Source organism: Oncorhynchus nerka, linkage group LG7 (assembly GCF_034236695.1).
Source record: "Oncorhynchus nerka isolate Pitt River linkage group LG7, Oner_Uvic_2.0, whole genome shotgun sequence".
Lineage (NCBI taxonomy): Eukaryota > Metazoa > Chordata > Actinopteri > Salmoniformes > Salmonidae > Oncorhynchus > Oncorhynchus nerka.
Window position 1 is genome coordinate 62,927,480 of NC_088402.1, and position 25,290 is coordinate 62,952,769.

Genomic DNA, 25,290 nt, shown 5'->3' on the forward strand with positions numbered 1-25,290 from the left:
CTGGCTGAATACGTTTCCAACCCCCTTCTATCCATTCCATACATAGCTTGAGAGCTAATAAAGAGTGTAGATATTGATGGCTTTTCAGAGGACAGAGCAGTGCGCCCTTTAAATGGCACAGCGGGAATCAACCCTCCATCCATCAGCGGTCCGACAAAGATTAGGCCAGAGCGGGAAGAGTTTTACTGCAGTCTGCCGCCTGCGTATCATTATCACCAGCTTATTAAAGGCTGTCATCACTCTGTGTGTGTGTGTGTGTGTGTGTGTGTGTGTGTGTGTGTGTGTGTGTGTGTGCAAGCTACAGAGCGTGCTGTCTCACTCTTAGCCCAACACACCCTGAGTATCATCCTTCAGAATCACCAAATACGTTTGCATGTGCAGGAATTTTCTACTGGGCTTCACACTGGTTGAATCAACGTTGTTTCCCCATCATTTCAATCAAATTATGTTGAACAAAGTGGAATAGATGTTAAATTAACGTCTGTGCCAAGTGGGTTGACTTGATGAAATTGTGGTGCCACAGTTAACCAGAATATATAGACAGACGGTAAACAATATATACAGTTGAAGTGGGAAGTTTACATACACCTTAGCCAAATACATTTAAACTCAGTTTTTCACAATTCCTGACATTTAATCCCAGTAAATATTTTGGAAGGAAGCTTGTGTAGGCTAGGTTTGCATCAATTAGCTCATTCAGTGCTGTGCGCACCGGAGGGTGGCTCTGTCACTTTCCACAAAATGGGGCTGATTTAGTAAAGTCTTGGAATATCACATAATGAATATGTAGTTTTCTACATAACAGAACCAAATGTAATAGCGTAATTAGTTACCCGTCAAAACAGCTATTTTATTATGACATTATAGGATGGGTTTTTGAAAGCCCCCCAAAAATGTAATGTAGGCTCCACTGTCCCCCAAATGTCCCGCAAAATCGTCCTGTTGTCCCGCATGTGGTCACCCTAATCCCTGTTGGGCAGGAATTGTTGCACCTTTTCACCTTGTTAGTCTCTCTCTCTCTCAGGTGATATTTAAAGGAGACGTGTATCCAAAATGCAGAAGCTCCCAAGTCATTAAAACTAGTGGAGTTTGCCCTCTCTCCCTCTCTCTTCTTGTAGTGTTTGTAACAATAATGCTAGTATGAACTCGAACCCAGGTGCAAAGAAACCCAGCAAGCAGAGGTAAGGATAAATCCAGAACTTTTACTTAGTCTTAACAGAAACAAGGCAACAGCACAAGAGCATACTAATTAAACATGAGACCTAAGCAAAGATTCCGGCCATCTGAGGAACCTAAATAACAAGGCAACTAGGTGAACAGAGAAGGTAATTAAACACAGGTGAATCCAATAAGTAATACCCAGGGTTATCTGGAAAGTAGAAAAAAGGCTAAGGGTGCCCTCCAGCAGTAAACTGAGGAAACAACAATCAAATAACACAGAAACTGTGACAGAGGCATCCACCTCTACCACGAAGGGAAGAGAAGAATCCGCATGAACTAGAATGGGTGCAGGCCAAAACCGATGTTTCAGGTCCTAGAACACCTTCTCAGCAGCAGGGGTCTAGCTTACATGCCCAGCCGAACCCTTGGCGAGCGCTGTCAATGGCACAGCCACCGAACTAAAGTATCTCACAAATCTCCAGTAGAAATTAGCAAAACCCCAAAAACGCTGGACTTGCTTGACTGTGCTGGGCCGCGGCCAGTTGACCACCGCTTCTACCTTTTGGGAGTCCATCCGTACACAGCCCTGAGATACAATGTACCCAAAGAAGGTGATCTGAGGAACGTGAAACTCAAACTTTTCAGCCTTCACAAAGAAGTGGTGAGAGAGGAGTCTTTGAAGAACATGGAGAACATGTTGGATGTGTTCAAACATAGACCTGGAGAAGATGAGGATGTCATCCAGGTACACAACACGAACTGGTGAAGGAAGTCGCACAGCACGGCCTGGAAAAAGGCTGGAGCATTTGTAAGTCCAAGCGTTATGACACGGTACTCATAATGTCAATTTGGGGTGTTGAATGCTGTCTTCCACTTGGCTCCCTGTCTGATGCGCACCAGATTGTACGTGTTCCATAAATCACATTTTGAGAAATCCGTAGCTCCCTGGAGTCTCTCAAAGGCTGACGACAAGAGGAAGAGGGTAATGGTTCTTGATGGTAATGTTATTTAAACCCCGATAATCGATACAGGGACGTAATCCCCCACCGCTCTTTCCAACAAAGAAAAATACCCGCTCCTGCAGGTGAAGTGGACGGCCGAATAAAACCAGTCGCCAGCCCCTCCTTATTATAACTGTTCATGGCTGTGGTCTCTGGACCTGAGAGGAGGTTGATGGCACAATCATAGGACCTGTGTGGAGGTAGTTCGCTGGCCCTTCGTTTGCTGAAGACCTGACCCAGATCCCAGTAATCCCGAGGTACGCGGGAAAGATCAGGCTTGTCATCCCCAGCCGGGGTAAAGATGTGGAGAGAGTTGCAGGCACGTGAACTGGCATGAAGGATTCCATCCCAGAACTCTTCCCGAGGGCCAGTCAACTTGAGGATTATGGTTTGAAAGCCACAGATGTCCAAGAACCAGGGGAAGCTCAGGAGAGTCCACCAAATGTAACTGGATAAACTCCACATAATCCAGAACTCATAGCTGAATTGGCATGGTGAGTTGCTTCACCTTCCCAGACCGTTTGGATGGTTTACCATACAGCTTAGTGAGAGACAGCCCCTGTTGGCGAGCTAATGTGCGATCCAGAAAACAGCCGGTAGCCTACGAAAGCAGGAATGTCCAACTGCTCATTGTCCCACCGCAAGATGGCTGAAAACAAGGTGCGTACCGTGTCGGCAGTTGGAGCCAGTATTCTCCCGTCTACTCACGAGTCATCCCGTTTCCCATCAGCTTGGGACAGGAGGCACAGAAATGTCCAGACCGTCCACAGTAAAGACATCGTTGCTCGTTAATCCTGCACCTTCTGTCCAGAGCAGAAAGTCTAGTGCGTCTCAATTGCATCGGATCTTCTGAAGGATATGAAGGAGAACCAGAGCCAAATTGAGAACTCTGACAGGGTACAGGACAAGCAGATGCAGCATAAGGCAGTGCAACAAATGAGGAATCGACTCCCTCAGCTGAACCCGAAACACTGGAAACAACTCGGAACCCATCCATCCTCTCACAACGACGTTCCCGAAGCCAGTTGTCAATCCGAATGGCCAGAACGATAAGCTTATCCAGAGTGTCAGGGTTGTCCTGGGAAGCCAGTTCATCCTTGAGAACCTCGCTGAGTATGTTCAGAAAGGCTGAGTGAAGTGCCTCTGTATTCTCAGCGGCGAGCGTCCAAATGTCAATGGTGTAATCAGCTATGCTCTGGCTGCCCTGCCGAACCGCAATGAGTCTTTGAGCAGTGTTCCTGCCACTGATGGGGTGATCAAAAACCCTCTTCAACTCCTGGGTGAAGCTTTGCCAATTAAAACAAATGTCTGATTGTTGCTCTCATATGGTCGTGGCTCAGGCCAGTTGCTGGATGCAGGCCTCGCTCTGCTCCGTTGCCAGTGAATTCATGATTCAGAAATCTGCGAAGTATGGACGAATTCATTGTTTTATTGAAAATGTACAGGTGAATGAGCTATTCTTGTCAAATGTACATTCGGTTTTGAGTCAGGAAATGTGTACTTTTCCTCCTAAAACATTTGCGATTATTTTAAATAATGATTTTATGTAGCCGACTGCCACAGCAGACGAGATGGGTAATAACTGAGCATTGCACATTAGTTATACAAAGTAAACAGCAAACCACAAATATGTCTAATGACGAAATACTCACAAGTGATGAAGAAAACTACTGGATGGTTGCCGATGGTGTTGTCGAACCATATTTATTCGGATGAATAATTGAGGCAAGTTGAGCTTCAGATGGCCGCTGCCGCTCTAGCCACCGAAGCTGCAACAGCAGCTGGACCACAGCCCCAACCCATCCCCAGGATCAACACAGACCAGTGGTGCAGTTGTGGCAACTGGCTCCAATGCCGACAGATGAGGAACTCTGGTGTCCTGGATTTCTTTTTCTGTATTCCAAGGATGAATCAGAGATGCAACCCTGTTCCAGCTGGGCCTTTCCAAAGAGTACTATAAGTAGCTAACCTTCACTTTATTGAATGATAACGTATTATAAACCTCTATGGGCGGAATCATTAGTGGGTTTATGTTTTCACATTAGCGCAATTGTATCTTTTAATATCCTTCGGTTTTCTGTCTCTATCATTTCTGATTGTATATCTTGTTCTTATGCATGGTCCCTGAAGAGCTGGCTATACACACGCAGTGCTGCTCGGTTGGCTGCAGAAGTATTTCAAGTGCTTTCTTCATGCTCCTTCACTTTTTCCATATTTTGTCGTGTTACAGCCTGAATTTAAAATGGATTAAATTGAGATTTTTTTTCAATGGCCTGCACTCAATACCCCATAATGTCAAAGTGGAATTATGTTTTTCAAAATGTTTAGAAATGTATAAAAAATGAAATGTCTTTGAGTCAATAAGTATTCAAGCCCTTTGTTATGGCACACCTAAATAAGTTAAACATTTGCTTAACAAGTCACATAATAAGTTGCATGGACTCACTCTATATGAAATAATAGTGTTTAACATGATTTTTGAATGACTACAGTACCTCATCTTCATACCCCACACATACAATTATCTGTAAGGTCCCTTAAACAGAGATTCAACTACAAAGACCAATGAGGTTTTCCAATGCTTTGCAAAAGAAGGGCAGACATTGAATATCCCTCTGAGCATGGTGAAGTTATTATGGTGTATCAATACACCCAGTCACTACAAAGATAAAGGTGTCCTTCCTAACTCAGTTCCCGGAGAGGAAGGAAAACCGCTCATGCATTTCAGCATGAGGCCAATAGTGAATTTACAATAGTTACAGTGTTTCATGGCTGTGAAAGGAGAAAACTGAGGATTAATCAACAACATTGAAGTTACTCCACAATACTCCACAATTAACAGAGCGAAAAGAAGGAAGCCTGTAGAGAATACAAATATTCCAAAACATGCATCCTGTTTGCTTTAAGGCACTAAAGTAATACTGCAAAAAATGTGGCAAAGTAAACAACTTTGAATACAAAGTGTTATGTTTGGGGCAAATCCAACACATTAATGAGTACCACTCTCCATATTTTCAAGCATAGTGGTGGCTGTACCATGTTATGGGTATGCTTGTAATCGTTAAGGACTGGGGAGTTATAAGATAAAATAAAGGAAGGAAAACTTGGTTGTCTCCTTTCCAACAGGCACTGGGAGATGAATTCACCTTTCAGCAGGACAGTGACCTAAAACACAAGGCCAGATCTACACTGGAGTTGCTTACGAAGAAGACAGTGAATGTTCCTGAGTGGCTGAGTTACAGTTTTGACCATTTTCAGGTCTATGGCAATGTCTAGCAATGATCAACAACCAATTTGACAGAGCTTGAAGAATTATGAAAATACTAATGAGCATATGTTGCACAATCCAGGTGTGGAAAGCTCTTAGAGACTTACCCAGAAAACTCATAGCTGGAATCGCTGCCAAAGGTGTTTCTACAAAGTATTGACTCATGGCTGTAAATACTTATGTAAATTATATATTTCTTTGTTGAATTTAAAATGATTTTGAATAAACATGTTTCTATATAAACATGTTTTCACTTTTATTATGGGGTATTGTATGTAGATGGTCGAGGCTGAAGGGTCTCCCCATGAGGGCGCACATAACAGTTGTTACCCATCTCCGCAGCTGTGGCCGTCGGCTAAATATAATAATGGTAAATGTTTGAGGTGGAAAAGTACACATTTCCTGACACAAACTATTGTACATTTGACAAAAATAGCTAATTCAGCTGTACACTTTCAATAAATGTTCAATTTGTCCACATTTTGTGGATTTCTGAACTATGAATTCACTGGCAATGGAGCAGAGTGAGGCCTGCATCCAGCAACATCACAAGTCACGTGACCCATTTTCCCCCAGCTGATTCAGTACAGAACTACAGGAAGAGAGATGTGGAGAGGTCAAACTCCACTGAACTAGTTTCAATGTATGAAATCACTTGGGAGTTTCTGGATTGGGGTATACTTCTCCTTTAAGAGCTGCAGAGCCAATGCTCTAGTTGGCATGAGAGATGTTGGAAGAGCTTAACTGCTGTTTCTTTACATTTTTGAATAAAAAGCCTTTTATTTTGTCTCCCTATTTGGTTTGCTCCATTTTTAGCTCCAAATTACAAGTTGGTGTGGGGTTTTATTTTGGTTTGCCTTTTCTGGGGATATTTTAGTGGGCACTTATGGTGGGTGTCTTTTAGGACCCAGATTCTTATTGCTAGTCAACTTTCAGTGGACACCCCCATGAGGGTCTTTGAGAACCCCTCCTAAAACTCCACCTGTTTTGTTCTGGTTGTCCGTGGCTTATTTGTTAGTTCCCTATTTCTGTTGAGTGATGATATTTCTGGTTTTCTTATTGGGGAACATAACACTACTACCTGTCCCCAGGTAGGTTCCAGGTAGAACCCCTTTTAAGTTCCATATACTGTAGAACCATTTACACAGAGGGTTCTACATGGAACTCAAAAGAGTTCTACCTGCAACCAAAAAGGGTTATTTTATGGAGACAGCCGAAGAACCCCTTTGGAACCCTTTTTTTCTAAGGGAGTACAGACAACATACAGGTACAGTATGTAGAAGCATATATTACCCAAATCCACATGCACTAAGTTCACAACGTACTCTACGCTGTACGCTAAGAACTACAAGCTTCCTCTGTCTAGCTCTGTCTACCTAGAACTCTCTATAGCCCTTTCAGTGTCTCCTCACCTAACTCATTCCAAATACTTGTTTCTATCTGTCATTATGTACTGTACCATACAGTATGTACCCTTTAACGTGCTCTTCTCAGTAACATCCGCTGAGCATCACGTAAGGTACTGTGTTTACTTCACTAAACTTCTCAATGGTCCAGTGCAGCTATTTTTTTTTATCTCAATATCAAGTCATTTCTGGGTAACAATTAAATACCTTACTGTGATTGTTTTCTATTAAAATGGTCAAAAAGAAACAAAAAGAGCTTGTTGCTTGGACCTTCTGGGAGTCTGAGAGGAGAGGGACAAACTGAAAACTAGCTGTTATTGTCAGAGAAGTTTTGGACTTTCTTATTGGTCTATTAAAGTTGCTATATGTGACTTTTATGGGCGACCGACCAACTCACATAGAAATGTCAGATCTGTCATTCTCATTGAAAGCATGTCTAAGAAGCAGTAGATCTGTTCTATGTGCATTATTTATATATTTACTGTTCTTAGATTAGTTCTTGTGTCTTTTACTTTCATTTTTGTACACCAGCTTCAAACTGCTGAAAATACAATATTTTTGGTTATGGAAAATATATTTCACAGTGGTATAGATGGTACAGTATAATGATTTTCTACAATATACTTGCTTGTTTTGACACTGTCGTAGAAATTACACTCAGGGAAAAATCTAAGTCCATCTTAAATGAATCATTCTTTATTATCAGCGCGCTGGAGGGTTCCAATCAACTCAATGCACCAAGTACACATCAATCAATCAGTCAAATTTATTTCTAAAGCACTTTTCACATCATCAGATGTCAGAAACCGAGCCTAAAACCCCAAACAGCAACCAATGCAGCTGTACAAGCACGATGGCTAGGAAAGATCTCCCTAGAAAGGCAGGATCTTTGGAAGACACCTAGAGAGGATCCAGGCTCCGAGGGGTGGCCAGTCCTCTTCTGGCTGTGCCAGGTGTAGATTATAAGAGTACATGGCCATTTAAGGCCAGATTGTTCTTCAAGATGTTCAAATGTTCATAGATGACCAGCAGGGTCAAATATTTATCAGTGGTTTTAGATGGTGCAACAGGTCAGTACCTCAGGAGTAAATTTCAGTTGGCTTTTCATAGCTGACCATTCAGAGGTTGAGACAGCAAGTGCGGTAGAGAGAGAGAGTCGAAAACAGCAGGTCCGGGACAAGGTAGCACGTCCGGTGAACAGGTCAGGGTTCCCTAGCCGCAGGCAGAACAGTTGAAACTGGAGCAGCAGCACGACCAGGTGGACTGGGGACAGCCAAGAGTCATCAGGCCAGTTAGTCCTGAGGCATGATCCTTGGGCTCAGGTCTTCTGGGAGGGGAGGGAGAAAGGGAGAGAGAATTAGAGGGAGCATACTTAAATTCACACAGAACAGCAGTAACAAACAGGAGATAAACAGACTGACCCCTATGACCCCTATGTGCCCCCCGGCACATAGACTATTGCCGTATAGATACTGGAGACTGAGACCGATGGGTCATTTCGGGGAATCATTTTTGGCTTGTGAGCGCTGATTTCAAAACTACTGGCTGAAATGATACAAAACCTTCATAACATATATTTAACTGTCTTTAGGCTCTCGCCTAATAATCTTCACTACATATCACCCTTCTTTGTACTCCCTGCAACTCTTTCTCTCTTATCTCTTAGATTGTCCCTCAATCTCGCCGCTGTGTGTCTTTCCTCCTTTGTAAATCCTTAAATCTCCCAGTGTGTTTGTTCCTGTCTTGTGTTCCATAGCTATCAGTCTGGTTACCTGTCAGCCCTGTGTACAGGCACCGTGTGACAACGATGGCCTCTGTGTCTTTTTCACATAACAACCTAACTTCAAAAGAGTGTGATTGTGTGTGTGTGTGTGTGTGTGTGTGTGTGTTTATGTGTGTGTGTGTGTGTGTGTGTGTGTGTGTGTGTGTTTATGTGTGTGTGTGTGTGTGTGTGTGTGTGTGTGTGTGTGTGTGTGGAGGCAAAGTGAGAGGATGTGAGATGAAGAGAGCAGTTGCAGGAGGAGCTGGATGAGCAGTGGGTGGTCAGTTAATAAGACTGTTTGGAGAAACAGGATGTGCTTCGTGCAGGGTTGATGTGTTTCTGTGTCGACTGGGTATACAGCACATCACATTTTCTGCCGTGTGTGTTTGTGACTTTATCTTATGTTTTGTTCATGTGAATAAAGCTGTTGATTATCTGTATCTGTTAGAAAAGGACTTACCATATCTAATTTCCTGTTATTGTTGTTGCGTCTTGCCCCTCTGTGACTGCACAGAGCTGTGTGCTCTCTGCTCTGTGTTGGTAACGGTGATTCTTCTGTTCATCGTTAATTGGTGTGTCACACTGGTCATGGGTCATGATGATGTATGTTATTATCGTCCACCAGTCAGCACCACCTGCACAAGCTCCGTGTGCTCCACCCCTTAACTGTCTACTGGGTGGCTGTTGCCATGGCGTCTCCCTGGGAGACGGGCATAGATCAGAGCAGAGTTACCTTAATTAGAGGAGACTGCGTGTGATTGTGCGGTGGAACCTCAGGGCGGCGGGCCGGCAGGAGGTGGATGCTCCAGGGGCCCAGAGCGGAAGCTGGGACCCCCCTCTTCCTCCCCCTCCCTACCTCTACCCTGTTCCAACCACAGCCAGTAAACATATGTTGATTGGTTTTATATACACAGATAAAGACAACAGATAACCACAGGTGATTACTGTTTTGTTATTAACACCCAAGGGGTACGTTTAGCTTTCTCAATGTTATTAGAATGAACTTGCAAGGATGGAGAATGTTATATCATTAGTTTTGTGTTCATGTATTGTTTGAAGTGAGTGTAGAGGATATGTGTAGAGTCTCATTGCCTGCAGAGCTTCAAGCCCTCCAGAAATATTACAACCAAATCATCCCTATCTGTGACAATCTAATGTGGAGGATTATAATGAGTGAAGCCCAGGAATGTCATTGAACAAGTGAGAAAATCAGGGTGTGGAATTTAGACTGCTGTGGTACGGTGGTTCCCACGGGTCTTCCTGAATGGCTGTTTGATATTTGCTTGTTTATAGGTCGTCATTTCATTTCTCAGGGGATAGGCCTATCAAAGCCTATTTAAAGAGGTTTTGTTGGTGAAAGCTCAAATTGGGAATGCAGTTTTCTCAAAAGTATTGACTGTCATTTTCTCTGTTCTTTTCTGAATTAGTTTATCCACAGATACTTTCATTCCCATTCACACACACACACACACACACACACACACACACACACACACACACACACACACACACACACACACACACACACACACACACACACACACACACACACACACACCACACTCATTCCCATGGTTATGCATCATATCTGTAAGTAGTCATTTATTTAGTTGTTCCTCTGTTTGAATGTGCTGAACACCCTGGCTAGATGCAACATGTTAATGATCATCCTGAGTGGTGTGTGGGCGGGCCGCATCTCAGATAATCTCAGATAATCACAGGTCTGTGTGTGTGTGAGAGGGGCTCTGCTCTTGTCCCTCTGAGAAGTGAGGGGCCATTATGACCTGTGATCTTAACAGGGAACAGACCACAGTGCTCACTGAGATGAGGCCCTCCATACCAGGGCAGAGTGGAGCAGAGAGGGGTTGGGTGGAGCAGAGAGGGGGTGAGTGGAGCAGAGAGGGGGTGAGTGGAGCAGAGAGGGGTGAGTGGAGCAGAGATGGGGTGAGTGGAGCAGAGATGGGGTGAGTGGTGTAGAGAGGGGTGAGTGGTGCAGAGAGGGGGTGAATGGAGCAGAGGGGGTGGGTGAGTGAGTGGTGCAGAGAGGGGGTGAGTGGTGCAGAGGGGTGAGTGGTGCAGAGAGGGGTGTGAGTGGTGCAGAGAGGGGGTGAGTGGTGCAGATAGGGGTGAGTGGTGCAGAGAGGGGTGAGTGGTGCAGAGGGGGTGGGTGGGTGAGTGGTGCAGAGAGGGGGTGAGTGGTGCAGAGGGGGTGAGTGGTGCAGAGAGGGGTGTGAGTGGTGCAGAGGGGGGTGAGTGGTGCAGATAGGGGTGAGTGGTGCAGAGAGGGGGTGAGTGGAGCAGAGAGGGGTGAGTGGAGCAGAGATGGGGTGAGTGGGGGGGTGAGTGGAGCAGATAGGGGGTGAGTGGAGCAGAGAGGGGGTGAGTGGAGCAGAGAGGGGGTGAGTGGAGCAGAGAGGGGGTGAGTGGAGCAGAGAGGGGGTGAGTGGAGCAGAGGGGGAGGGTGGGTGAGTGGTGCAGAGAGGGGGTGAGTGGAGCAGAGAGGGGGGGTGAGTGGAGCAGAGAGAAGGTGAGGGTGGACACAGATAGAAGGAGATGAGTAGGGAATAAAGGGATATTGTAGGAGACCTGGAAGAGGAGGCGGCAGTACAATCTCCAATGGTTTTGGAATTCTTTTTGTAATCAGGTACTGTTAAATCAGTGATGGGCTTAAAAAAGCAAGCAGGGATGCATTCAGATTGACTTCCTCAGCACGTATTCTTTGTTATCTCTCTGCCAGGCCTCTTCTCCACTTATCTCTCCTATTTAGTTTGTTTTGCCACTGTCTTTTCTCTCTTCTTTCTGGCTCATCCTGCTTCATGCTCTCCTCTCTCATTCTTCTCTCCCTCATTTCTCTATGTATGTGTGTGTGTGTGTGTGTGTGTGTGTGTGTGTGTGTGTGTGTGTGTGTGTGTGTGTGTTTTGCACTGAGTCATGTTCTGAGCAGTAAGCAGGTCAAAACCTCTGTCAGAATCTGTGCAGCAGGCTACAGGGACACGGGGGTATCTGTGCATGATAGGGAAAAGAGGAAGAACTGTTTTTGTATTCCGAGGTCTAGCTTTCTGTCTGAAAGTGTTCCAGTAAATCCTCCTGCTTCTCTGGATTAGTGCAATGCTGCGGTCGCAAATCTGACTGCTAATAGAGTGCTAACACTCCTCTCCTCTACTCTCCCCAACCCTCCTCTACTCTCCGCAACCCTCCTCTACTCTCCCCAACCCTCCTCCCCTCTCCCCAACCCTCCTCTACTCTCCGCAACCCTCCTCTACTCTCCGCAACCCTCCTCTACTCTCCGCAACCCTCCTCTACTCTCCCCAACCCTCCTCTACTCTCCCCAACCCTCCTCTACTCTACTCTCCCCAACCCTCCTCTACTCTCCCCAACCCTCCTCTACTCTACTCTCCCCAACCCTCCTCTACTCTCCCCAACCCTCCTCTACTCTACTCTTCCCAACCCTCCTCTACTCTCCTCAACCCTCCTCTACTCTACTCTCACCAACGCTCCTCTACACTCCCCAACCCTCCTCTACTCTACTCTCCCCAACCCTCCCCTCCTCGACTCTCCCCAACCCTCCCTGTCCTCTACTCTCCCCAACCCTCCTCTCCTCTACTCTCCCCAACCCTCCCCTCCTCGACTCTCCCCAACCCTCCTCTCCTCTACTCTCCGCAACCCTCCTCTACTCTACTCTCCCCAACCCTCCTCTCCTCTACTCTCCCCAACCCTCCTCTCCTCTACTCTCCCCAACCCTCCTCTCCTCTACTCACCCCAACCCAACCCTCCTCTCCTCTACCCTCCCCAACCCTCCTCTCCTCCCCTCACCTCTCCCAACCCTCGTCTCCCCAACCCTCCTCTCCTTGCCTCTCCCCAACCCTCCTCTCCTCCCCTCACCTCTCCCAACCCTCCTCTCCCCAACCCTCCTCTCATCTCCCCAACTCTCCTCTCCCCAACCCTCCTCCCCTCTCCCCAATCCTCCTCTCCCCAACTCTCCTCTCCTCACCTCACCTCACCTCTCCCCAACCCTCCTCTCCTCTCCCCCAACCCTCCTCTCCTCTCCCCCAACTCTCCTCTCCCCAACCCTCATCTCCTCTCCCCAACCCTCCTCTCCCCAACCCTCATCTCCTCTCCCCAACCCTCCTCTCCCCAACCCTCCTCCCCCAACCCTCCTCCCCTCTCCCCAACCCTCCTCTCCTCTCCTCACCTCACCTCTCCCCAACCCTCCCATCCCCAACCCTCCTCTCCTCACCTCACCTCTCCCCAGCCCTCCTCTCCTCTCCCCAACCCTCCTCTTCTCTCCTCAACCCTCCTCTCCTCTTTCCCCTTGACCTTTCCAACCCCTCCCTCTACTCTGCCTTCTAGCAATCCACCCATCTATCCATCCATATATTAATCAATCCAGCCATCCATCCATCGTTCCATCTATTTCCAGACACTCTGCAGGGAGTGATACATTGTATTTCTCTCCTCGGTATCTGACAGGAATGTTCAGTGGCATTAAGGCAGACATCTGTTTGGGTTTGGCTCCATCTCTCGCTAGTCTCTTTTTCCCTCCCTTTTAATCTGTCTGGCAACCGCAGTGTTTCAGCAGGATGGCCATGTTTGCTTAGCTTGCGTTTTTCTTTCTCCAGTTCTTTTTTCTAATATTCTAATGTCACTGCAGCAGAGATATTTACATTTCTTCAGGCAGGGTTATCTGTATTTTTAAACAAGGCCCATGGATTGTGTTTACATATGAATCACACACACACATCTTAATCAAGATAGGTGCACAGCATGACAGCAAGGTTAGTGTCAGAGACCAAAGTGCATTTTTGTTTCGTTGGTTCTTTACTTTTATTCTTTTAACACTCTGGAGAGTGAAATCGTGAACTGATGAAATTACGCCCACTCTTTAGTTCAACATGGGAAATATTTAACTCTCTCCCTTTATCTATCCCCATCTCTCCTTCTCGCACTCACTCCCTCCCTCTCTCCCCCTTCCTTCTCTCCCTCCCTCTCTCCCCCCTCTATCTCTCCCTCCCTTCCTCTCTCTCCTCTGTCAGATGGGAAGGTATATGCGCTTGGAGGGATGGCAGCTGACACGACGCCCCAGGCTCTGGTGAGGGTTTATGAGCCGGAGAAGGACCAATGGCAGCCCCTGACCTCTATGCCCACGCCCCGCTATGGAGCCGCCTCCTTCCTGAGAGGCAACAAGATCTACGTGCTGGGTAGGCCACTCCCCCATCCCACCACACCCCCATCCCTTCCCCTTCTGTCCAGTCACATCCCAGAGGAATGGCAGTATCATCGCCTCTGACCACTCAGAAGACAGCATGCAGAGAGAGGTCAAAAGAGAGATTAGGCAGGTGGACCACAGTAAGATTGTTGGCCGGTAGTTAAATGGCAGCCTGCGGGACATGTTTCAGGACACAGTGTCCTCCATGCCAAACAGGCTCAAGCACCGGCCAACACTGGCCCCTCTCTCTCCCCCAACTGTGTGTCACTCTGGTCAGATCTGACCTACAGTACGGCCACACACTCCACATGTAAACGCTGTTGTACCACACACACATTTAAATATGCACGTTTCTAATTGACCATGAGGATCAGAGGAACCTGTGCTGAATAGGAGAGCAACACACACATACAAACACGCACAGACACAAACACACACACTCTTGCTCAGACGTCTGGGAAGGGTCGGGCCCATCAACCTCTCATGTTCTACAGAACTTTCTGAGTCTTGACTCACTCTGTGAGAGTTCCAAAAACAGGCAGGGAGTGAGGGACAGACAGAAAGAAAACAGACAGGGAGTGAGGGACAGACAGAAAGAAAACAGACATGGAGTGAGGGATAGACAGAAAGAAAACAGACAGGGAGTGAGGGACAGACAGAAAGACAACAGACAGGGAGTGAGGGACAGACAGAAAGAGGACAGACAGAAAGAAAACAGACAGGGAGTGAGGGACAGACAGAAAGAAAACAGACAGGGAGTGAGGGACAGACAGAAAACAGACAGGGAGTGAGGGACAGACAGAAAGACAACAGACAGGGAGTGAGGGACAGACAGAAAGACAACAGACAGGGAGTGAGGGACAGACAGAAAGAAAACAGACAGGGAGTGAGGGACAGAAAGAGGACAGACAGAAAGACAACAGACAGGGAGTGAGGGACAGACAGAAAGAGGACAGACAGAAAGACAACAGACAGGGAGTGAGGGACAGACAGAAAGAAAACAGACAGGGAGTGAGGGACAGACAGAAAGAAAACAGACAGGGAGTGAGGGACAGACAGAAAGAAAACAGACAGGGAGTGAGGGAGGGACAGACAGAAAGAAACAGACAGGGAGTGAGGGACAGACAGAAAGAAACAGACAGGGAGTGAGGGACAGACAGAAAGACAACAGACAGGGAGTGAGGGACAGACAGAAAGAAAACAGACAGGGAGTGAGGGACAGACAGAAAGAAAACAGACAGGGAGTGAGGGACAGACAGGGAGTGAGGGACAGCTGTAGATCTGTCTTAGAGATGAGTCTCTAAGCAAACATGTTCGATCTGATTTCAAATTGGTCATGAGAACAGATTAAACAGATAGGTCATTATTCACATTCATTCACTGGTACCAGCACTGCAGCTGTGGACAACAGTCCTAGTTTTAGAATACTTTTTTAACTTGTAGGAGTAGAGACATCTACATATATGGCTGTGTAGGAGGGAAAACATTTGAAAAAGATGGCTTCTTGTGAATATTCATAAGTGATCTCCATTCCCAGCAAAAGAGTATAACCACATCCTCCTCTCCATGGCTGGTACATCTATCTGGTGTTACTGTGTTACTGCCTGTCTGTCTGGTATATCAATCTATCCGTCTGTCTATCCGTCTGTCTGTCTGTCTGTCTGTCTGTTACATCCATCTGGTGTTACTGTCTGTCTGACACACCCTATCCCCTCTGCCCTGAAATTAAGTGGACATTCCTGATGATGTATCATTACGTCTGACGAGTTGACACTTGCAAGGGGCGGGGGAGGAAGGAGTGATTTTTAAATGGACCACCCTTGGTTGGAAATTCGTCACTCGTTCATCCCACAATGATTGTGTTTTCAGCCACCGGTAGCTTGTGGGTGCTTTATATGTGCTAACAAAAAACAATCTTCTGAAACTCGTCAATCTATTCTTGTTCTGAGAAATGAAGGCTATTCCATGTGAGAAATTGCCAAGAAACTGAAGATATCGTACAACGCTGTGTACTACTCCCTTCACAGAACAGCACAAACTGTCTCTAAACAGAATAGAAAGAGGAGTGGGAGGCCCCGGTGCACAACTGAGCAAGAGGATAAGTACATTAGAGTGTCTAGTTTGAGAAACAGATGCCTCATAAGTCCTCAACTGGCAGATAGATATACCCGAAAAACACCCGTCTCAATGTCAACAGTGAAGAGGCGACTCCGGGATGCTGGCCTTCTCGGCAGATTTGTAAAGAAAAAGCCATATCTCAGACTGGCCAATAAAAATAAAAGATTAAGATGGGCAAAAGAACACAGACACAGGACAGAGGAACTCTGCCTAGAAGAATGCTATTCATTGACTACAGCTCAGCGTTCAACACCATAGTGCCCTCCAAGGTCATCACTAAGCTAATGACCCTGGGACTAAACACCTCCCTCTGCAACTGGATCCTGGACTTCCTGACGGGTCGCCCCCAGGTATTAAGGGTGGGTAACAACACATCCGCATGCTGATCCTCAACACAGGGGCCCCTCAGGGATGCGTGCTCAGTCCCCTCCTGTACTTCCCGTTCACTCATAACTGCACGGCCAGGCTCGACTCCAACACCATCATTAAGTGGGCACGACATAACCTATTCCCCCTCAGGAGACTGAAAAGATTTGTCATGGGTCCTCAGATCCTCAAAAGGTTCTACAGCTGCACCATCAAGAGCATCCCGAATGGTTGCATCACTACCTGGTATGGCAACTGCTCAGCCTCCGACTGCAAGGCACTAGAGAGCGTAGTGTGAACGGCCCAGGACATCACTGAGGCCAAGCTTCCTGACATCCAGGACCTCTATACCAGCCGGTGTCAGAGGAAAGCCCTAAAAATTGTCAAAGACTCCAGCCATCCTAGTCATAGACTGTTCTCTCTGTTACCACACGGCAAGCGGTACCAGAGCGCCAAGTCTAGGTCCAAGAGGTTTTTAAACAGCTTCTACCCACAAGCCATAAGACTCCTGAACATCTAATAAAATGGCTACCCAGACTATTTGCACCCCCCCCCCCCCCCCCCTTTTACACCACTGCTATTCTCTGTTATCATCTATGCATAGTCATTTTAAAAACTCCACCTACATTTACATACTACCTCAACTAACCGGTGCCCCTGCACATTGACTCTGTATTGGTACCCCCCTGTATATAGTCTCGTAATTGTTATTTTACTGCTGCTCTTTAATTACTTGTTACTTTTATTTCTTATTCTCATCCAAAAAAAATTTAACTGCATTGTTGGTTAGGGGCTTGTAAGTAAGCATTTCACTGTAAGGTCTACACTGGTTGTATTCAGCATGTGAATAAGATTTATTATAAGATTTGATAAGATTTGATTTGAGGGTAAGTGGACGAGGGTCTTCCCATCAATTTCACCCTGCTGAGGTGTGGGAGAAGGATCCTGTGTTCACAATGTATAGTGTACTCTAGCTACATGTTGATGCCCTTTTCATGTATATAGTAGCCTTTTCACTCCATAAACTCAATGATTTAATGTGAAACAAACACGTTGTTGTACAGGCAAAATAAGATTGGTGCTGAAATTGTAGTATGCGGACTACCTTATATGGATAGAACTGTCATAAAGTGGCATTGGTTTCTAGAATGATTTTTCTTGCATATGGGACTGTGTTTCAGGCTGCCAGACTGTTAGTTCTCACCCAGTCCAGTGTGTATGAGGTTCAGTTCAATATGGCGGTCTGTCATCAAAGCTGTCTGAGTGGGTGTGTATGTGAATACTCTCCACTGTGAGAAGCTTTTCGGAGCCCGTCCATACACTCTCTCTGAGAACATTTTGTACATCAGCTGCTACTCTGAGTGGTGTACAGCCCGCAATGTGTAGCTATTCTTCGCTCCTATCTTGTATTTTATTCTCTATCTCTCTCTCTCTCTCTCTCTTTCTCGCTCTTGCTCTCTCTCTCTCTCTCTCTGTCTACTGATGGAGGACCGCAGGGCTCCCAGACAGGGCTGCCAGACAGGGCTGCCAGACAATGCTCGCTGGCTGGCGAGAGGTAACAGGCTCAGCCTGCAGCGCAGACCCATACTTTTGGACTCCAGTGTGACAACCAGGGATCTGAACTGAAGACGTGTAGTAAATGTGACATTTTCCACAGAGCATTTCCCAGACTCCCATGTTTCAGCTTCCTGAGTAGGAGAGGGGCCGGGGCTGCTCATTAGCCTTATGCTAATCACATTGTTATACTGTTACAATATAACAACCACACCCCTGTACAATATAGTACATGTACCTACTGTAAATCGAATAAATGTACACAGTTAGAAAAATTAAGCAGTGCTACTCGTCTAATGTCCCTCTACTCTGTGTTATGATTAATTGAACAGGCACAAACACTTTTCTTGGCTCATTGGACGACAGTAGGATGTGTCTGTTACCTCCCTTTGAGTTGTTTTCTTTGGATGAATAATAATGTCGTATGTAACTGAATACACAGACTGTGACATGTGATGTCCATGAATAAAACCAGATGAATATTACCTGTAGCACGCCATGTCAGGCTTTGTGTCTGTGTCAGCAATCAGTGTGTGATCACAGGGGGAATACTGTCGGCAGGTCCAGGCTGATCAAGCCTCTGACACCGACATGCTGTAGTGCAAACTGTCTACTCAAACATGGATAGAAAGTTTAGGCCAAGTCCAATAGGATGCAAACCTTTCTCACTACCTGCAGGTCCAACAGCATAGCAGAGTGACTGACACGGTGTATGATCTTCACTATACACACTGCCAGCCAGACCCAAAGTGGAAAACTCTACACACACACACACACACACACTCTCTCTCTCTGGGTACCTGTCATGTTTGGTGGGTTTTGTTGGGTCAGGAGTGAGCATGGGGGAGATAGAGCCTGGGGCTGTCACAGAGAGCGAGAGGGAGGATCAGAAAGGTGAGAAACCAATGGAACGAGAGAATACAAATATCTTAATATCTGGAGGTGCCAAGCTTATATTTGGCTGCTCCTATCAGATATGGAATCAGATAATGAAGGTCAACCATTTCCAACCATCCATTTAGTGCCAATGTTGTTTTTATTTCGTTATTATTATTCATTTTTATAACTGTTTCTCCCTCGCTCTCACATCTCGTCCCTCCCACCTATTCTGACCCGTCATCTCTCTCCTCTCTCATTCCTTCTCTCTCATGCCCTGCTGCCCACTCCTTCTGACCCTCTCTCCTTTCTCTCCATTCCTCCCTGGCAGGTGGGCGTCAGGGCAAGCTTCCTGTCACAGCCTTCGAGGCCTTTGACCTGGAAATGAAGAGCTGGACACATTACCCCTGCATCCCCAGCCGCCGGGCCTTCGCCTGCTGTGCTGCTACCGACCGGGGCTTCTTCAGCCTGGGAGGGCTCCAGCAGCCTGGCCCCCACAACTTCTACTCTAGACCACACTTCGTCAGCACAGTGGAGGAGTATGACCCAGAACAGGGTGAGTCAATTCAGAGTTTACACAGACACATGCTTACAGGGGCTCCAGTCACACAATTAAAGAAAACAATATATGTTCATTTATATTGTATCTTGGGGCTCCAGTACTCTAGTTCAATCAGCCAGACTTGCCAGATGAACTTATTTGGCTCAGCATTCTGTCACCCCCTATACAGTTGAAGTCAGAAGTTTACATACACTTAGGTTGGAGTCATTAAAAGTAGTTTTTCAACCACTCCACAAATTTCTTGTTCTTGTTCAAATTTCTTGTTAACAAACTATAGCTTTGGCAAGTCGGTTAGGACATCTACTTTGTGCATGACACAAGTCATTTTTACAACAATTGTTTACAGACAGATTATTTCACTTATAATTCACTGTATCACAATACCAGGGGGTCAGAGGTTTACATACACTAGGTTGACTGTGCCTTTAAACAGCTTGGAAAGCTCCAGAAAATGTAATGGTTTTAGAAGCTTCTGATAGGCTAATTGACATCATTTGAGTCAATTGGAGGTGTACCTGTGGATGTATTTCAAGACCTACCTTCAAACTCAGTGCCTCTTTGCTTGACATCATGGGAAAATCAAAAGAAATCAGCCAGGACCTCAGAAAAACAATTGTAGACCTCCACAAGTCTGGTTCATCCTTGGGAGCAATTTCCAAATGCCTGAAGGTGCTAGGTTCATCTGTACAAGCAATAGTACGCAAGAGTAAACACCATGGGACCACACAGCCGTCATACCACTCAGGAAGGAGATCTGTCTCCTAGAGATGAATGTTCTTTGGTGCCAAAAGTGCAAATCAATCCCAGAAGAACAGCAAAGGACTTTGTGAAGATGCTGGAGGAAACAGGTACAAAGGTATATATATCCACAGTAAAACTAGTCCTACATCGACATAACCTGAAAGGCTGCTCAGCAAGGAAGAAGCCACTGCTCCAAAACCGCCATAAAAAAGCCAGACTACGGTTTGCAACTGCACATGGGGACAAAGATCGAGGTTTGCAAGCCAAAGAACACCATCCCAACCGTGAAGCACGGGGGTGGCAGCATCATGTTGTGGGGGTGCTTTGCTGCAGGAGGGACTGGTGCACTTCACAAAATAGATGGCATCATGAGGGAGGAAAGGTATGTGGATATATTGAAGCAGCATCTCAAGACATCAGTCAGGAAGTTAAAGCTTGGTCGCAAATGGGTCTTCCAAATGGACAATGACCCCAAGCATACTTCCAAAGTTGTGTCAAAATGGCTTAAGGACAACAAAGTCAAGGTATTGGAGTGGTCATCACAAAGCCCTGACCTCAATCCTATAGAAAATTTGTGGGCAGAACAGAAAAAGCGTGTGCGAGCAAAGGAGGCCTACAAACCTGACTCAGTTACACCAGCTCTGTCAGGAGGAATGGGCCAAAATTCACTCAACTTTTTGTGGGAAGCTTGTGTGAGGCTACCTGAAACGTTTGACCCAAGTTAAACAATTTAAAGACAATGCTACCAAATACTAATTGAGTGTATGCAAACCTCTGACCCACTGGGAATGTGATGAAAGAAATAAAAGCTGAAATAAATCATTATCTGTACTATTATTCTGACATTTCACATTCTTAAAATAAAGTGATGTAAGACAGGGCATTTTTACTGGGATTAAATGTCAGGAATTGTGAAAAACTGAGTTTAAATGTAATTGGCTAAAGTGTATGTAAACTTCCGACTTCAACTGTATATGCTACCCATACATGTGTAATATCAACCTCAGTTATATAAACTCAACTCAACCCTTATCTACTGTCACACACTCGGCTTACTCTCCTAACACATCCACTAAGAAAACACTTCTGTATCTTTCCACTACTGTTGAAAGCATATCCCTGCTTGAGGTCAGGCAAGGTGGGTTTGGGTGTTACTGAGTCACAGAGCCGTCGAATAGGGTCTTGATCACACATGTTTGCCTACTGCAGCAGAGACAGATATTCCAGAACTGTGCTGTGTATGATTCGCCTTCCACTTCTGGATTAACTCCAGCGTGTGTGTCTGTGTGCGTGTGCGTGCATGTGGGAGGGGAATCTTATTCTCTGTCCATATTAACATTTTATATTTTACTCCCTGCTGTGCATTTCCGGTCCTGATATAAGGCATACTGTATAACCTTTGCAGTTGCTGAAATTAAAAGCCAGATGAGTTTAGTTTCATTTGGCTTTTGAAGATCTGGATTTATTCTGAAGAACAAAGCATCCAAAGCTTTTCACGGTGAAAAGGTGACCTCCTGTGTGTGTGTGTGTGTGTGTGTGTGTGTGTGTGTGTGTGTGTGTGTGTGTGTGTGTGTGTGTGTGTGTGTGTGTGTGTCATCCCGTGTGTGTCCTTAATGGGTGAGCGATTTTGTGGTTAGTGTGCTCTGTCTCCCTCTCAATTCCTTTCCATTCATTGCGTCCCTGCTAGGACCCAAGGGGTAAACTCAAGGCACGGTGGCCAGGCAATCGCCTCAGACCGATAATAGAATAGCAGCTCAAAAACAGGCCCAGTCAAAGAAGTGCATTTATATTCAATCTCCCTCTGCCTCGTAGAATAGTCATGAAATTCCATTTTAGAAGTGTCTATTCCGATGCAGTGAATAGTAGAAAGAGAAACGTGTTGTAAAGAAACAGAACTGATGGATATTTAAACGCTTCCTACTGGTGTCAATGCAATTGTTACACATTTCATGGAGTTTCTCTTTTGTAGGGGAATGCATGAAGATATAGTCTGGCAAACACCTAACTCAAAGTCCTCCTGACTTCAGAGTCTGGAAAGGCTGTCTTGATGTTGTCGGTATGATGCATGGATAATGAAGGGGGCTGTGCTTTTACTGGTTGGTTCTCCTTTGTGTCTCCTTTGTGTCTTTCTCACACAAACACCCACATGGACAGCCGCACACAGCCCTGAGCACTGCCCCCTTCCATTATAACTGTTGGATTTTCAAATCGCTCAGAAATTGTGCGGATGCATTGATTGCAACCAATCGATGCAACTTTTGAGAGAACCAATCAATGCGTCCGCTCAATTTCTGAGGGAATACTGCATTTACAATAGCCTCCTGTCCAGACCAGTGTGTCTCAGCTCTCCCTGGGCTGTGAGTCACGTGAGTTGCGTCAGCCAGGCTATGAAAGATAGGCCTGTCGTGAAGAAAATTCCATTGTACTGTGCTGCAATGTAATATATTTGAGTCTAATACATTAGGGCTGGTTACATGAAGCAGGAGGGTTGTGCAGCTTGTAACCGGTTCATTTTTACATCCTCAAATGTTTTAATCAAGCCAGTTTGCATGTAAATGTCCCATCGTGAAAATGAATGGCTGCACAAGGCAGAACAGCATGCCCAGTTAATGGAACATAGTGTGGGTTGTGTGCGTGTGCGTGCATGTGTGTGTGTAAGAGAGCGGGAGAGAGAGCGAGGTGGCCATAATTCCATTATCACCTCACCTATTACTGTGCAGCCTGGAGATAATACAGTATGTTTTATGTACAGTATGTTTTATATACTGTATGTTTTATGTACAGTATGTTTTATGTACAGTAATCACCAGCACACAGTTTACAGGCCATATCCTCAATTACACATCTCTTATCTGCCCATTTACAACTGTGTAGCACTGAGCTGAGGAAACCTGTGGGTGTGTTGGTGGGTGACAGCATGTGTGACTATGAGCCTAATAGGGTGAAGAAGAAGGAACAGACAGAGGGACTAGTCCCACCACTCTGACTCTTACCATACACCTTCTTGACGACACAGTGTTTACCACAATCAATATTGGCTATCGACCATGTGCTTAAACGGAGTATTCATGTCTTTAGGATTTCACTGTTGAACGGAACATTTGACTTACTCTTTCAGTTGAAATTATTTTTGGAGAAAACCTTTTAGTTTCCATCAAACCGAACCATGAATTGAAGGGAGGGACGTGTGAGATGCCACTCAGCCATATGAAGGAGCAGCCATGCCTGGGAAACATGCCACTTAGCCATACGAAGGAGCAGTCATGCCTGGGAAACATGCCACTCAGCCATACGAAGGAGCAGCCATGCCTGGGAAACATGCCACTTAGCCATATGAAGGAGCCTGGGAAACATGCCACTTAGCCATATGAAGGAGCAGCCATGCCTGGGAAACATGCCACTCAGCCATACGAAGGAGCAGCCATGCCTGGGAAACATGCCACTCAGCCATACGAAGGAGCAGTCATGCCTGGGAAACATGCCACTTAGCCATATGAAGGAGCCTGGGAAACATGCCACTTAGCCATATGAAGGAGCAGCCATGCCTGGGAAACATGCCACTTAGCCATATGAAGGAGCAGCCATGCCTGGGAAACATGCCACTTAGCCATACGAAGGAGCAGCCATGCCTGGGAAACATGCCACTTAGCCATACGAAGGAGCAGCCATGCCTGGGAAACATGCCACTTAGCCATATGAAGGAGCCTGGGAAACATGCCACTTAGCCATATGAAGGAGCAGCCATGCCTGGGAAACATGCCACTCAGCCATATGAAGGAGCAGCCATGCCTGGGAAACATGCCACTTAGCCATATGAAGGAGCAGCCATGCCTGGGAAACATGCCACTTAGCCGCATGAAGGAGCCTGGAAACATGCCACTTAGCCGCATGAAGGAGCCTGGGAAACATGCCAATCAGCCGCATGAAGGAGCCTGGGAAACATGCCACTCAGCCATACGAAGGAGCAGCCATGCCTGGGAAACATGCCACTCAGCCATACGAAGGAGCAGCCATGCCTGGGAAACATGCCACTTAGCCGCATGAAGGAGCCTGGAAACATGCCACTTAGCCGCATGAAGGAGCCTGGGAAACATGCCAATCAGCCGCATGAAGGAGCAGCCATGCCTGGGAAACATGCCACTTAGCCGCATGAAGGAGCCTGGAAACATGCCACTTAGCCGCATGAAGGAGCCTGGGAAACATGCCAATCAGCCGCATGAAGGAGCCTGGGAAACATGCCACTCAGCCATACGAAGGGGATCCAATTGACCCGGTGCTCTATAGCTATTATTATGCACACATTTGAATTCCCATCCCAGTCTCACGTTAAGTACTGTACATCTGCTTAATGGTAATGGCTGAATTATCATCTTGAGTTCCCATGGAGGAGCTATTATTGAAGACTCAATATTAAGATCCTTCCCTCTTAAGCACCCCCCCAGGCGCCATGTTAAAAGCCATTACGGTGGTTGGTTTGTAGAGGGCCGAGGGTGGAGAGTGAGTTTTTATCCTCTGGCTGCCTCTCTGGTTAATAGTTTCTCTGAGAATGATGGCACATCCTCACTAAAAGATTGAACATTCCCCATTTTGTGTGTGACTGTGTTAGTGATGTTAAAATGCCCTGTTTTCAGTCATATTTCATATTCTGGCATAGTTAACGTGTTTTCCCACCATGTCACCTGCAGCAGTTAAGAGTGTCAATTGAATGTGTGTAGAATACGGATTGGCTAATTGTGTAATTATAGGTCCCTCCCACCAATTTGAGTTGATTGAATACAGGTGTATATGTGTTTGGGGGGAGAAAGGCAGTTGGAAGATGAGGGAGGGTCTTTTAGAAGGTAGTAGGGCTCTTTTTTTTCTCAGGAGTACTGAGTCAGGGAAGAGGATTTAGTAATGTAGAGCTAATGTTGTGAACCGTGATTGACCACCCACTCCAGCACAGTAGGTGGCGGCATGCACCGTAAAGGTATGCTTGCAGACCTCCATTATATCATGGAACGGACCTGGGGATAGTGGACGACTGTAGGTTGAGTATAGGGCATAGGATTTCCCTTGATGAGGCAAAAAAAGAGATTTAGACTTGAAAAGTAGAACATTTTCAGAACAAGTCAATAATTGGATAAAGGAGGAGGATTAGAGGGAATGAGCGGTGAGGCTGAAAAGACTGAGGGAGGCAGAGGATGGGTGTGAATCTGTTGAAGGGAGCAGGCGCTCCATGTGATGCAATTTGGGGAAAGACCTGTATCTTGCTTTACGCTTAGGTACAGGG

General features: G+C 46.1%; 1 protein-coding gene across 1 annotated transcript in view; it reads left to right on the forward strand.

The window, feature by feature from the left end:
• LOC115132154 (kelch domain-containing protein 8B) overlaps window positions 1-25,290 on the forward strand; it is a 123,525-nt gene that overhangs the window by 68,999 nt on the left and 29,236 nt on the right. Inside the window, exon 2 of the mRNA XM_065020701.1 lies at window positions 13,632-13,796. Within this exon, the coding sequence (XP_064876773.1) occupies window positions 13,632-13,796 (165 nt within the window). The remainder of the gene's footprint in view (window positions 1-13,631; window positions 13,797-25,290) is intronic.